At 38.9% G+C, this 15,737-nt stretch overlaps 1 protein-coding gene across 1 annotated transcript; it reads right to left on the bottom strand.

Annotated features, from left to right (window-relative positions):
* Window positions 1–6,290: 6,290 nt before the first annotated feature.
* LOC127130008 (uncharacterized) lies at window positions 6,291–8,057 on the bottom strand. Its single transcript, XM_051059095.1, has 2 exons — window positions 7,065–8,057; window positions 6,291–6,578 (listed from the first exon to the last, which is right to left on the bottom strand). Exons 1-2 carry the CDS (start codon window positions 8,055–8,057, stop codon window positions 6,291–6,293), a joined length of 1,281 nt encoding a protein of 426 aa, XP_050915052.1.
* Between the last annotated feature and the right edge of the window lie 7,680 nt (window positions 8,058–15,737).

Genomic DNA, 15,737 nt, shown 5'->3' with positions numbered 1-15,737 from the left:
TAATAGTAAGCTCAAGCAACAATCAAACAAGTCTCTTAAGGGATCCTCGATGCATCTTGTATCTTTCATTTTGGATGAACATGGCAATGGTTCTTCAATTTAAGCTCTCATAGAATTCCCTAGCACAAAAGCACACACATCAAAGAGTTTTATTGAAGCAAATCAAGAATGGACAAGAGTGAGTTTAGAGGTTTGGTCCTTCTAATCCATCTTCAACATTAATGTCCTTTTACTCCAATTTGCATAGGGAAAGTCCTAGAAACTAAGTCCATTTGTCCATTTCTTTGCATTTGGTTCACAACAATCAAAACAAAACACAAGCACAATAGTATATACACAATTATGTGCTCAAGTGAGCAAAAGACAAATTGCATTAACATAAACATGTTCTCAAATAAGCAAAGGAAAAAGCAAATGAATAATATGTGCAAGAATAGTAAATTGCATAAAAGTAAAGAGAAAAAGGTAAATGTTAATTGTTAATGGTTAGTGTTAGTAGTTAGTGTGCCATAAGGCAAATTTAGCGCTATGTTAAGCAATCGTAATTGGACTTATGTAGAAGTCCCAACTATCTGAGGCCGGTCAATAACAATGTAGGCAACAACACAAGTTAGAAGGCTTGATTAGTGAACCAAGTTCCAACAACTTGCCATGCCAAAAAAAGAAGAAGAGAAATGATCTTGTATTGGTTTAAGTCCTTTGCATGATTTAGGAAGCAATCTATCCTTAATGCAAAGCCATTCACTTGATCATTTGATCAAGATGAATTAGATTTGGATCAAGGAAGATTAAACCTCCCTAATCAATGCTAACTTATCAACCTTTAACTCATTGATCAAGAAGAGAAGAAGAAGAAGAAGAAGAAGAAGATGGATAAAGGAAATGAAGAACATAAGGTGCATTAAGTAAAATGGAATGTACCAATCCATAAATGTTGACCAAAGATAAGGAAGATCAAGGTTAAACCCTCAAAATCAGAAATGAGATGAAGATTGGAGGTCAAGAAATAAACAAAGTATTTTTGGCATTTTTAATATTTGAAAATAAACTTGAATTAAAATATTAAAGAAAGGTCAAACTTCAAAATCACTTCAAATCAACTTTAAAAAGTCCAAGTGAATTATCCCAAGTTCAACAAGGTCAAACAAAGTTTGACAAAAAATTTCAGAATTTTTAAAAGTCAGAAACTATTTTTAATCAATTAAAAATGAATAAAAATAACCTAATTGAACTAAAATCTCAAATAAATCTCAAATCAATTAATAAATTGATGAGAATATTTTTCATAGATCCATCATCATTCAAAGAGGTTAGAAAAATATTTTTGTATTTTTTGAATATCAAAAACCATTTAAAATGAATTAAAAATAACCAGAAAAGAGAAAATTATTAAAAAATAGCAAATGATAAAATAAAAAAGATTAAAAATCATTTTCAGAAACTAGAATTAAAAAGAGAAATAATGCAATTGGTCCCATATTCTTTGGACCAATAATAAAAGAGATATGAATTTTTGAAATAAAAGGAAATAAAGAAAATAGAAATCAGAAATAAGAAAATAGCAAAAATCAGGAAGCGTTGGATGACTTCATTAATTGACGTGGCAACATGCAATGGATCAGGAGCGCGCGCGTACCATAGTCATTAGTCAACTGAGAAACATGTTGAATTAAATAAAGTCATAACATCCAAGCGTGGAAATTAGATCTGGAGATTGAGATCAATGGCTCACATTTAATCTGGGAATGAGACGGTGGCTAGCGCCACCGTCTTCTCTGGTGAGCTCCGACAAAGGCCAAAAAACATAGAGGTTCAAATGCTCACTAAAATGGACGATCCAGGCACCGTTCGAAAGGTGAAGTGATGTACATCACTCCTATACCACTCACTTCCACTCTAGATTCCTATTAAGAGAGAAATCAGAGATGGAAGCTTGATGGTGTTCATCATGAACTTGCTCGATTTAAAAAATTAAGCATACAACAATGACGCCTCTATAGAGAGGACTTCAGACAACACAATATCAAGGCCAATGGATCAAAGAACAAAGAGATTCGAAGCAAAAACCAGTTGATCCAAACCTTTGGATTATGAAGATGTGAGTCCCTTTCCTTGGTTCCTTTTGCAAAACAGAACTTCAATGGATCAAATGATGAAGGTTTAGGAACTTTAGATCTGAGAACTCAACCAAATGTAATTGAATTTCAGATCTGAGTTTTTTGGAAAACTGAACTTAGTTCCTTTGGTATGGTTAGAGATTCACTCTTGCAGCATTTCAGGTGCCTTCAGGTTGGAGAACTATGAAGCATAACACATGTATTTATAGCTGGAAATGGCTGAGCAAGTGAGGAACTCGTGTGCATGGCAAATGGCTTTCTCATTGCATGGGCTTGTGTGATCATGTGGGAGGCCCAAAATCAAGTGCAAATGCAAGCTGATATCATACTAAATTGAAGTGGACGTGCATTCTGAGTTGCAATGGCTTGTGCATGGAGATTTAACATGAAATGCATAATTGGTCACAAAGCTTCAAGTCTTCGAAAGTCCCTTTTGCAAAATCCAAACATAGGCATGTTGGTAATGGTTGGAAAGGTCTTGACATAAGGAACAAATGTTATGTTGAGCAAAAACTAATTTGGAGTATGAAAATTAGGGAATTTTGAGTTTAAAGTGTAGGGTGCAAAACATCCATGAGTGAAGTTTCCAAATTTGGCCAATGTTCAAGCCCTTCTGTCTCAATGATGCAAGCTTCAAATGATAAAACCTTCAACATGAAAGTTGTAGATCTGTTCAAAAAAATCAATATGGAATTAAATTTTACATCATTTGGATTTTTGATGAAGAAGTTATGGGCACTTGAAGTTGGACTTTTTTTCCTTTTCAATGCATTTGGCCCAAAGTGACCTATAATGTTTTGCATTATCACATGTATTTCGTTTGAGATTTTGAAATTTTGCTCAACATAACATTTGAATTAGACACAATACTCTTTGCAATTCATTTGGTTCCACCTCAAAATCATAAAAAATGAATGAGTTATGTTCTTGGGAAGTTGACCCAAAATTAGGGTTTCAGTCAAAGTGACCTATAATGTCTTGGAATGGAAGATGACTTTCCAAGCTTCAAATCAAATTTTGATGAACATGAAAGTTGTTCATATTGTTCTTATGAACAGTTTTTCTCTTGGGATCATCTCCATTTGACCAACACATAAAAAGTTAGGTCTCAGTGCATTTCAAAATAGATAGATGAATTGATTGATCAACTTCTCAACTTCTCAACTCCACAACTCATATCTTGATGAATTGATGATTGATGACACTCAAATAAGTTCAAATATGCATGGAATGATGAATTAAAGAACTTCCCTTGATGGTTTTTGACCATGGGCTGAGGTTGCTTCATGAGCAAGGCATTGTTGATGATTAGATGAATTAGGGTTTCCTTGAGAGACAAACCTCAAACCCCTTGACTTGCTTTGATCAAAATGATGGATTGAGATACTAGGGAGGCATATTTGATGGATGAGAGCTTTGGGAACAATTTCCATGCTTGCTTTCGTCTTCTCTTGACTTTATCATTGCACAAAGGATCTCTTAGAAGCTTTTAGACCTTGTGATTGCTCAAGCTACAAACAAGAAATGTTAGTGACATATTTTTGTGCTTTTGGTTAATAAATAAAATGAGAAAAGAAATGATATAAAATTCAAGCATGCTTGGTGATCTCAAACCACTCACAAGAGGTCCTACCCAAAGGTAAAGGGAACCAAGCTGCTCATGATCATTGAGCCTTTGCAAATGCAATGTTATGATGCCATGAGGGATCTTAGGGCCAAAACTGGGGTCTTACAGATGCCCCTATTTAAGGTCATTCTAGCCGGAGAAGTGAAGGTTAAAATCTTCGTCTCGACGTGGTAGAATGGGCTTAAATAATAACAAAGAGACGAATTTTGGTCCCTAAGAGACCTCATTATGCAGATGTATGTATGCAAAAGAGTAATACTTCGTGGAGATATGTGTCCACAAAGAAGAAAAGAAATCTGGGGAAACTGACAATCCACATGAGTAATACACTCAATGGGACGAAGACTCTGGGACTTTTATGGGGATAGAGAAGGGGATAAATTGCGTGAGCAGGACACAACTCAAAGCTTGAGGAGTAGAATTCCAAAAGAATAAATCAATGGGGAGACCCGAGCTGACTCAAAGGTGCATGCATTGGGGAATATGCCAATACAACAGAATTATCCACTGAAATTCTGGTATCAGATATAAGATGTCGAAGGTAATGTTACGACACTGATATCTGCTAACACACAATGGATAAGATAAAAACAGAATGGTAAAGCAAATCACACAAGCAATTGTTAACCCAGTTCGGTGCAACTCACCTACGTCTGGGGGCTACCAAGCCAGGAAGGAAATTCACTAAAATAGAATTAGTTCAAAGACTATCCGTACACTTCAAAAAGTTACAGTCTTTCTCACCTAATCTCTACCCGTGCAACTTCTACCTAAGCACTCTTAGATATGAGAACCCACTCACTTCCCTTACAATCACACACCCGTGATTTTAAACAACAATCCCTTGTGAAAAGAAAATACTTTTCAATTACAAACTCTTGATTTTACTTCACAGTTTCAATCAAGAAGACACACTTTTGATCTTGCTTCAAAGCTTTGATCAAGAAGACACACACTTGATCTTGTTTCACATCTTTGATCAAGTAGACACACACTCTTGCTTAACAGCTTTAGAGTGACAAATTACAACCACAAATCAGTCCAATTCAATCATCAATGGATGACTTGAATGACCTACAAGTCTTACGACTAAAATAGACACAAACCCTAGCTCTCTCTCTATATTTCGCTCAATCTTGGTTGTGTGTTCAAATAGGTTTTCTAAGTCCCTTTTTATAGAAGCTCTCAGCTGGGCTTGGACATCTTGAAAACCCTAAATCTATTTTCCAATCAAATCTTTTTATAACAGCTGTATAGATCTCCTTGGAAAATAAGTAAATCTGGTTGTAATCCATGATTGAATGCGCCAGCTAGCCATATCTTCAATCATACAAAGATTGCCATTAATTGTGCAATCATAAAACACCAGACATTCATACTGAATGTTCTGTGTACATGATGTCATGACATCGGGTCTGACATCCTGGAAAAATCCTGCATAGTCCAATTTCCTTTTATAGCAGGTACAGCCATATCAGATACCATGACATTGTGTATGTCATCTGAAACAATCCTGCATGAACATGTTTTCCATTTAAGCTCCAGCAGGTACAACCAATATCAGAAGCCTTGTTATTGTATGTGGCATTCTGAAACAATCCTGCTTGCACATGTTCTTGAATTCCAGCAGGTACATAGGATATCTCATGTTAAGACATCACACATGACATCTTGTGAACACTCTTTGTTTTACCAAAATTGCTGCCAACACTTAGAATCAACAAACTCCCCCTTTGGCAAATTTTGGCTAAAACATATATCTGTCCTTTTTGTTCACAAGGCAAATTATCAGCAGTTAAACAACTTAACAGTAGTTTAATCAGCAGCAGAAGCAAAACAATTACTAGCTATGGCTACTAGTAATACACACATGCACAAGGGTACTTCTCCTCCCCCTAAATCTGTGCAACAAACAACAGAATTACTAGTTATGGATGCAACTAGTAAGACACACAAATGCACAATGCACCAGGGTACTTCTTCTCCCCCTAAATCTGTGCATTCATAACAGCTACTGATCTCTAGTACCTGTACCATCCAGAATGTCATACTGACATCTGCTTTAACATCAACACCTGTGCACCATATCAGACATCGTGTTTGACATCTGTAAACAGACAAACATACTGTTGTAGCACCTGTGCACCTCTTTCAATAATAGCTGTCCTCCAGTCCAGCCACATACAACTTCCATAACTTTCATAACAGCACTTCTCCCCCTTTTTAGTCAAAATTGACCAAAGGTGACCAATGAGACAAAATAAATGTCTATTAGCCTAGCAGAGAATGTTAGATCAGATGTTATAACATTAAGCATGTTAAAACAAAATATTCAGGAAGTACACACCATCATTATACACAGCTGTGACAGCTGAGACAATGAACAAATCCAAGGAACTCTTTAAGAGCCCTAAATATTACATAACAGGCATCAATAAGGACTGCCACAAAATACAAAAACAGAAAACACATCAGCCTTTCAATCAGCATCAGCTTCCACCAAACTTTCCAGCACACATCTCAGTCTTCAATTCAGCCAGGAACCATTAATCAGAAGTAGAGGTATCACTTGTATCTTCTCTTGCATCTTCAGAGTCTTCTGAACTTCCAGAGTTACCACTGGATTGGGATATTGCATTTGGATCCTTACCAGCCTTCTCTATTTCTTCCCTTTCCAGGCTACAAATGAGAACTTCTAAGGCTTCTTTTCTAGCCTTTGCCACCCTTATGCCATTGTCCAATTCTTTGCAGGTCTCTTTTAGTTGGTCAATCAAACTTCCTTTAGATGTAGACTCTCTTCTGGCAGATGTCATGACATCATTGACATGATTTCCCTCAAACAATTTGTAATGTATGGATAGAGGGGTTTTTCTCCTGCTTGGGATGTCGCTTGTACTCAGAATCCCTGGTTGTTGGCTTAGGATAATGCCATAGATAAGGGAGGGGAAGGCAATGGGTAACTTTACAGCATTTGTAGAAGCATGTCTAATGGTTTGATCAAATATGAACTTGCCAAAATCATAGTTAACCCTTGTTTCAATTGCATGAATGATTCTTCCAAGATTGATGGAGATGGTAGAGGCATGATTAGTAGGAATCCAATTAGCTGAGCCAATCTTGTGCAATATGGCATATTTAACACTGAGTTTTCCAGCTGATAAGTGATTCCTGCTAGGCCATTCCTTAATTTGGCCAGCTGTGATAACCCTACAGACCTCATTGTCTGTGGTCTCTAGGTTTACTCCTCCATCCATTCCTCTTCCTAGGAACTTGTTGATGACACTTGGTGAGAATTTCACACATTTGCCCCTTACAAATACCTTGCAAAACTCCCTGCTGTTCTTATCATGAATGTCCTCAGGGATATTAACAATAAACTCTTTAACCAACCCCTCATAGCATTGGGGGAGAGTTACCACAGTCTTCATGAGTCCATCATTTTTAATCAGCTCAATTATCTCCTTTACCTCTATAGATTCTTGTCCAAACTCTCTTTCAATGGCTACTCTTCTCTGAATGACATATTTCCACTTTGAAGCTCCATCTTCCAAGTGAAAGGAGATTTTGTCAAGATGTACACCAGTAGCAGCATAAGTCTTGCTAGGAGATTTCTGAACAGCCTGCCTTTTTGCAGGGGAGATGTCTGGGACATCGTCTTTAACATCCTCCTCAGAGTCAGAGCTGTCTCTTTCCTTCCTTTTCCCAACCTCAACCTTGCTCCAGGGTTTTGAGGGTCCTATACCTGCAACCTTTTTCACTCTAGCAGCTCTCATTTTAGCCATACTTTTCCCTTTCTTAGTTCTCAGTTTCTCAGCTATGCTAGGTTTAACCAGATGAACCAAAGGATCATCCTCTCCTTCAGTGCTTTCTTCCTCTAGATCAATAATATTTTCTTGAGGCACATTTTGTTTCTTGCTAGGTAGGGTTTTACCTAGAGAGCAAAGCCCTTCAGCAACACCTTCTTTTTTTGATTTAGATGAGTCCTCGTCTTTATCAGCATGAGGTTCTTCCTCAGGAGAGGGTTCCCTTCTAGACAGAGGGGTAGAAACCCCTTTGACTTCATGCCCTTCTCTCAGAATCCTAGTAACCAGTCTCCTTATAGCACGATCAGTATAATGCATGTCTTTAGGGAGAGAGGAGTTACCAGAGGTATTACCTTGTATATCTCCAGTATTAGAGGAGGTACCTGTGGTGTCGCCCGGTATCATGCACAGAGGAGTGACGTCCATTACGTCTTCATCAACAAATTTCATGGATGGAGTCTTTGCATGTTGGGAGGATTTAGAACCAGATGATGATGGATGTTGAGACATGTTGTAGGACTTTTGAGGCAGGTTTCTTTGCCCTAGCTGAGCTTTTCTTAGAAGTTGAATGGAAATGGCAGTTGCTGAGTTTAGGTAGCGTGTGCTAAGGGAATAGATACTATTTTCAAAGCTTGAGAATGATTTATCATTAATGGGGCTCTTTCTTTTAAAAGGGCAGACATTATTTTTATTTCTTTTATTTTTTCTTTTTAATTGCCATAATTTCTCAAGAGTCCAAATCCCTAATTTCCCTCCCTCATATTCACTTTTACCCAAATTCCTTGCAAGCTTGTCTGCTAGTTCCAGTCCAAGCTTTAGACTTCTGAATTTGTCTTTCACAGATTTCCTAATGGAGTGATAATAGCTAGACCTGTACTTTGTCCATCTGTGTTGAATCTGATTTTTAGACCTGGCTTCAGCATACAGGAAGTCATAATACAATGTCATGACATCGTGTGTGACATTGTAAGTAATCAAGGATTTCATCCAACCAAGTTGAACCCAACTGCTTCTATCTTCTATACATTTTACATGTGTAGATGCAGGTGTCTTTCCAATATCCTCCACATTGTTCTTGGCCTTTTTGTTTTGAGATAAATTAATAGTTCCATTCTGCTTATGACTGGTCATATGTCCACTTATTTGATCTGTCTTCTCAGTTGTTTGGGTTATCATAACCTTTTCTCCTCTGAGCTTCTGATGAGACATCTTTGTCTGACATTTCCCACAGACTTGTTTGTCATTACTCTTGAGAGCATCTATACTCATCAAATGCTTTACGGGATAATCAATTTGAGAGCTCCATATGTAGCAGTTGTTTTGGGACCTGATTCCTTTCATAATTACTTCACTATTTTTGTCAAAGATTAGACATTCAGTTTTGGTGAAGTTAACATTCAAGCCTTGATCACATAATTGACTGATGCTTATTAGATTTGCAGTCAAACCCTTAACTAGTAGAACCTTGTCAAGTTTAGGAACTCCACAACACCCAAGCTTTCCTGTTCCCTTGATTTCACCTTTTGCTCCATCTCCAAAGGTTACATGGCCTATGATATGATGATGCAGATTAGTTATCAGGTCTTGGTTCCCAGTCATGTGTCTGGAACATCCACTATCAAAGTACCACTCTTCTTTGGCTGATATTTTGAGGGGTATGTGAGCTATCAAACCTGTAGCAGTAGTCTTAGGAATCCATTGCTTCTTAATGATAGGCCTATGTTGCTTGGGTTTGGATTGATAGTGATTATGATGATTAGCAGGCTTGGGATAACCATATAGTTTATAGCAGAATGGTCTTAGATGACCAAATTTCCCACAGTGATGACATATCCATCTTTGTTGTTTCCCTTTCTGCTGTCTTTTTCTCTGGTGTTGTGACATATGATGTGACATCACAGATTTACCTTTATTATGGATGCACTTAGATTTGGCTTGAGATTTTGCACTAGGGTAGCTGCACTCAGGTTTTGAGTAATTATACCCAATACCAGATTTGTCTCCTGCTATTTGTCCAGTTTGGAGAATCTTGTCTAAGGAGTCAGATCCATTGCTTAACATCCTTACATACTTGGTCATCTCTTCTAGTTTAGATTTTAGAAACATGACTTCAGTTTTCAACTTAGAGATAGTATTCACATGGTCTGCCTTCTCATCTTCCAGCTGTGCTATCTTCTCTCTTTCAGCTTGAGGATTTTCACCTAGCTTGGCATTTAGACCCACTGCTTCTGTTTGTAAATTTGAGATGATTTCCAAGTATTCTTCCTTCTCATTCTCTAGTTGAGTTATTTCCTTCTTATTGTGTTCAACCTGTTTGCACAGCTCTACACTTTTGATACACAACTTTCTGTAGGTAGATGCCAATTCTTCAAAGGTTACTTCATCATCACTTGAGTCTTCATCAGATCCCCATCTTCCTGTCAAGGCAGTCACAAGATTTGCAGCCTCCTCTGTTTCACTTTCATCAGACCAAGTGGCAGCAAGACTCATCTTCTGTTTCTTGAGGTAGATTCCACATTCAGTCCTGATGTGTCCATACCCATCACATTCATAGCACTGAACCTCTTTTCCTTCTTTGAGCTTCTCATCTGATCTTGCTTTTCTTCCTGCATTGTTGGATTTACTGATGTCTGATGAGATGTTCTTGACATTTGCCCCTGATCTTAAATCCATCTTTTTCAACAGTTTATTGAACTGCCTTCCCAACATTGCTACTTCATTGACCAGATCTTCATCATCCTCCTGACTCTTATCCTCTTCTGTGTTTGACATAAAGGCCATGCTCTTTGTTTTCCTTTCAACACCATCATTTATCCCCAACTCAAAGGTTTAGAGGGAACCAATTAGCTCATCTACCCTCATGTTGAAAATGTCTTGAGATTCTTCTATAGCAGTCACCTTCATTGCAAATCTCTTAGGAAGTGACCTGAGTATTTTCCTTACCAGTTTTTCATCTGTCATCTTCTCTCCCAGGGCTCCTGAAGCATTGGCATATTCAAGGATACTCATGTGAAATTCATGAATGTTTTCATCTTCTTTCATCCTTAAGTTCTCAAACTTGGAGGTGAGCAGCTGAAGTCTAGACATCTTTACCCTAGAGGTCCCTTCATGAGTGGTCTTGAGAATGTCCCAAGCCTCTTTGGCTACTTCACAGTTGTTTATCAGCCTGAAAATATTCTTGTCCACTCCATTGAAGATGGCATTCAAGGCTTTAGAATTCCCAAGGGCTAGATCATCCTCCTCCTTGGACCATTTTTCTTCAGGCTTTTTCTCAGCAGTGGCTTCTCCTTCTTTAGAAACTACAGGATGCACCCAGCCTGTCAAGACAGCTTTCCAAGCCTTGTTATCAAGGGATTTTAAAAAAGCTACCATTCTTGGTTTCCAATAGTCATAGTTAGAACCATCCAAAATTGGTGGCCTATGAACAGATCCTCCATCCCTCTCCATTGTACCAGAAAGTATTTCCCCTAGATCTCACCCAGAGCCAGAGCAGGATGCCTTCTCTGATACCAATTGAAATTCTGGTATCAAATATAAGATGTCGAAGGTAATGTTACGACACTGATATCTGCTAACACACAATGGATAAGATAAAAATAGAATGGTAAAGCAAATCACACAAGCAATTGTTAACCCAGTTCGGTGCGACTCACCTACGTCTAGGGGCTACCAAGCCAGGAGGGAAATTCACTAAAATAGAATTAGTTCAAAGACTATCCGTACACTTCAACAAGTTACAGTCTTTCTCACCTAATCTCTACCCGTGCAACTTCTACCTAAGCACTCTTAGATATGAGAACCCACTCACTTCCCTTACAATCACACACCCGTGGTTTTAAAGAACAATCCCTTGTGAAAAGAAAATACTTTTCAATTACAAACTCTTGATTTTACTTCACAGTTTCAATCAAGAAGACACACTCTTGATCTTGCTTCAAAGCTTTGATAAAGAAGACACACACTTGATCTTGCTTCACAGCTTTGATCAAGTAGACACACACTCTTGCTTAACAGCTTTAGAGTGACAAATTACAACCACAAATCAGTCCAATTCAATCATCAATGGATGACTTGAATGACCTATAAGTCTTACGACTAAAACAGACACAAACCCTAGCTCTCTCTCTATATTTCGCTCAGTCTTGGTTGTGTGTTCAAACAGGTTTTCTAAGTCCCTTTTTATAGAAGCTCTCAGCTGGGCTTGGACATCTTGAAAACCCTAAATCTATTTTCCAATCAAATCTTTTTATAACAGTTGTATAGATCTCCTTGGAAAATAAGTAAATCTGGTTGTAATCCATGATTGAATGCGCCAGCTAGCCATATCTTCAATCATACAAAGATTGCCATTAATTGTGCAATCATAAAACACCAGACATTCATACTGAATGTTCTGTGTACATGATGTCATGACATCGGGTCTGACATCCTGGAAAAATCCTGCATAGTCCAATTTCCTTTTATAGCAGGTACAGCCATATCAGATACCATGACATTGTGTATGTCATCTGAAACAATCCTGCATGAACATGTCTTCCATTTAAGCTCCAGCAGGTACAACCAATATCAGAAGCCTTGTCATTGTATGTGGCATTCTGAAACAATCCTGCTTGCACATGTTCTTGAATTCCAGCAGGTACATAGGATATCTCATGTTAAGACATCACACATGACATCTTGTGAACACTCTTTGTTTTACCAAAATTGCTGCCAACACTTAGAATCAACATCCACCAAGGGATACTTCGGACGAAAGTCCAGGCCAAGATGGGGAGAATCCACTAAAGGATCTCGCTGGGGAACATCCAAACAGGATTCCTCTGGGGGGAAGCAACAGGATGAGGTATTACCGGTTACTGGATAATAAGCTCAAGGAGACATGTGATCAAAACACCGGTATAAGGGTGAGAGAACAACATGCTCGGGGAGAATGACTATCTAAGACCGGTATAAGGGTGAGAGATATCAAACATCCAAGATCATCTGAGGAAAACCTAAAGGTATATTTCAACTCAGGAAAATCTGACTCCACAGGGGACAAAGGTCATAATAGGGAGCAGATAGGAAGGAACACCAGGGATACCGGTTACTGGGCATGTAATAGGTGACTGACTAGAGCGTGAATTGGGGAATATTTCCAAGACACTCATCATCCAAAAGAGGGCTAACAGCAAACTCGACTACAGGATGGGCATTCGACTCCGCAAAGGGGATACGAATCTTACTCGACTGGGGAAGAACAAAGACTTCAACCGAAGAGTGCATGAGATATATTATCTATTGCCGTCAAAACATAGATAACATACTCGCATGGAAGATTATCCACAACCGATTACTGGGTTAATAAAGGATAAATCGACCGGAAAGAAAGGACATTGGGATACCGCAAACCAGGTATAAAATAATGACTAGTCAAGGGGAGAAACGATCATTATCGACAAACGGCTAATGAAAGATGACTCGCTGAGGATACATTAACGAAGGTAATGATCCGGGAGATATACTCAAAAGGGGGTGAAGGACTATCAATACCGAATATTGGATAATGATAACCGTCAAGGAGGGGATTACATCTACCGAATACTGGGTAGAAAACCACGGAAAAGTAACCTTCATCGGTTAGGATGAATAAAACGCTAACCCTGCCAAGGGGATAAAAATAGGGTTTACAACCACTGGTATGAGGGTAGAAAACCAAAGAAATGGGACTTATGACTACCGGTATAAGGGTAGAAGGCCACAGACTCCACCGGGGAAAGGATGGATAATTACTGGTTAATGAGCAACTATTCATCTAAGCTACGGGGGGAGCGCTGGAAGCGGACACAAGAAGCCAATCTGGGATCAAACCAGAGAGGCATGATGAAACAAGACTTGTCCCTATGAGAATATAATTCAATGGGAAGTTCCCTCCAAATATATGTGTTGGGAGGAAGACAGAAACAAACATCATCCATGAGGACATAACTCGGTGGGGAATATGGAAGAAAGGATAAACATTTTCTGCTTATGGGGCTGACTCTACATGGGGAGATCTGACACAGACATCTGCTTGGGAGTATATTTCCGACTAGCAGAAGATAACAGACAAAGATATATGGCAAAGGATGCAACATGAATATCTGAATGTTAAAATTATGCATGTATGTATGGTTTATGTATAATGAATGGTGACAGAACAGACATATCTAACACAAACAAGTCCACCGATCGATTGAGTAAACCTCCGGTACTACATCCCAAGAGAGAAAGCCAGGCTCAAAGGAGAACATCCCACCTGCCAGGGATCAGGAACAAAGATCTCTGCAGGGGAAATAAACAATCATTCAAACCGGGAACATGATCATGGCACAGATAAGTTCCGCTGGGAAAGCCACTCCACCGGGGAAATTATCAAAGAGGTGATGGATCTTCGTGGGGATACAACCACCAATCAGAAGCTTCCGAGGGTCAACCAAACCAAAAGCTCACACCTGCTGAGGAGGAAGGAGGTTGAAATACCTTTATCATGCACTCTGTTCGGGAGGAAAAACACAAAAGGCTCAGGAGGAAGAGGATATAAACACGCCAGTAATATGCACAAAGGTCTTACCCTGTCGAGAATCCTACTATCCATGGGAGAGCACTGAGGACATCCCCAGTATCCTTTTTGTCATTGTGAAATGTTCACTTTGTTTAAAAACAAGTTATGAAAAAGTTTAATTCTTTAAAGCCAATGATATTCCTCAATTAAAACATGCAAAACATTTGTTGAATAGGAACAAATAAGAGTGTAAATAATTGGATAAAGGCTCAAATTTATTTGATGAAATGGTAGTCTGCAAATGGCAAGACTCCATAGATCTTTACAAATTTGAAATTGGTGATATATATTGGAAAAGGGCTACATTGAAAATAATGACCATTTCTCCACCAACTCTGAATCCGATGTTTTTGAAGCTTTGGATGATGATGACTGAGCGAGAATCTCTGACGGATGACAGTTTGTAGAACGCAGTCTTGTCAGGATGCAGTTACTTGCCAAATCCCTAATTTTTGCCTAGATTGCCCCAGGGTGAGGTACTCAATCTAGCGGGATACATATTTATTTTTTATGTCTCTAACTTTTTCCTGGATCGCCCTTTCGAGTTTTCAATCCACCGAGACACTCATTTTTGCCTAAGTCGCCCTTTCGGGTTTTCAACTTAGCGAGCTATTCTGTTTTTATTTTTAGGCGAAGTATTTCTTGACTGCATCTGAATTCACAGGACGAGTGAAATCCTCCCCATCCATAGTTGTAAGTATCAAAGCACCGCCTGAAAAGGCTCTCTTGATAACATATGGACCTTCATAGTTAGGAGTCCACTTTCCCCTGGAATCGGGCGCGAAAGACAAGACTTTCTTGAGCACAAGGTCACCCTCTCGGAACACACGAGGCTTGACCTTCTTATCAAAAGCTTTCTTCATCCTCTGCTGATATAATTGACCATGGCATATGGCAGTTAATCTCTTCTCTTCAATCAAATTCAGCTGGTCATAATGACTCTGAACCCATTCAGAATCAGTCAACTTGGCTTCCATCAAGACTCTCATTGATGGGATCTCCACCTCTACTGGGAGTACAGCCTCCATGCCGTAAACAAGAGAGAAAGGGGTTGCCCCTGTTGAAGTGCGGACAGATGTACGATATCCATGTAAAGCAAATGGCAGCATCTCATGCCAATCTTTGTACGTAACAACCATCTTCTGGATAATCTTCTTGATATTCTTATTAGCAGCTTCAGCAACCCCATTCATCTTGGGTCTGCAAGGAGAAGAATTATGATGTGCAATCTTGAACTCACTACACAGCTCTTTCATCATCTTGTTGTTCAAGTTAGATCCATTATCAGTAATGATTTTATCTAGCACACCATACCGGCATATGAGTTGATTCTTGATAAACTTTACAACCACCTGCCTGGTCACGTTCGCATACGAAGCCGCTTCAACCCATTTGGTGAAGTAATCAATTGATACGAGAATGAATCTGTGACCGTTGGACGCTTTCGGCTCTATCATGCCAATCATGTCGATTCCCCACATGGAGGAGGGCCATGGTGAGGAAATCACATTCAGAAGTGTCGGAGGAATATGAATCTTGTCCGCATAAATCTGACACTTATAGCATTTCTTCATGTATTTGCAGCAGTCAGACTCCATTGTCAACCA

Source organism: Lathyrus oleraceus, chromosome 3, assembly GCF_024323335.1.
Source record: "Lathyrus oleraceus cultivar Zhongwan6 chromosome 3, CAAS_Psat_ZW6_1.0, whole genome shotgun sequence".
Classification (NCBI taxonomy): domain Eukaryota; kingdom Viridiplantae; phylum Streptophyta; class Magnoliopsida; order Fabales; family Fabaceae; genus Lathyrus; species Lathyrus oleraceus.
Note: the sequence above shows the minus strand (reverse complement) of the source record. Positions and strands in the feature narration are given on the sequence as shown.

Excerpts from the sequence above, each read along its gene's own strand:
- LOC127130008 (XM_051059095.1), bottom strand. The coding sequence starts at position 8,057 with ATGTCTCAACATCCATCATCATCTGGTTCTAAATCCTCCCAACATGCA. Across the intron at positions 6,579-7,064 it reads ACAGCAGGGAGTTTTGCAAG|GGAAATCATGTCAATGATGT; the intron begins GTATTTGTAAGG and ends AAATTGTTTGAG.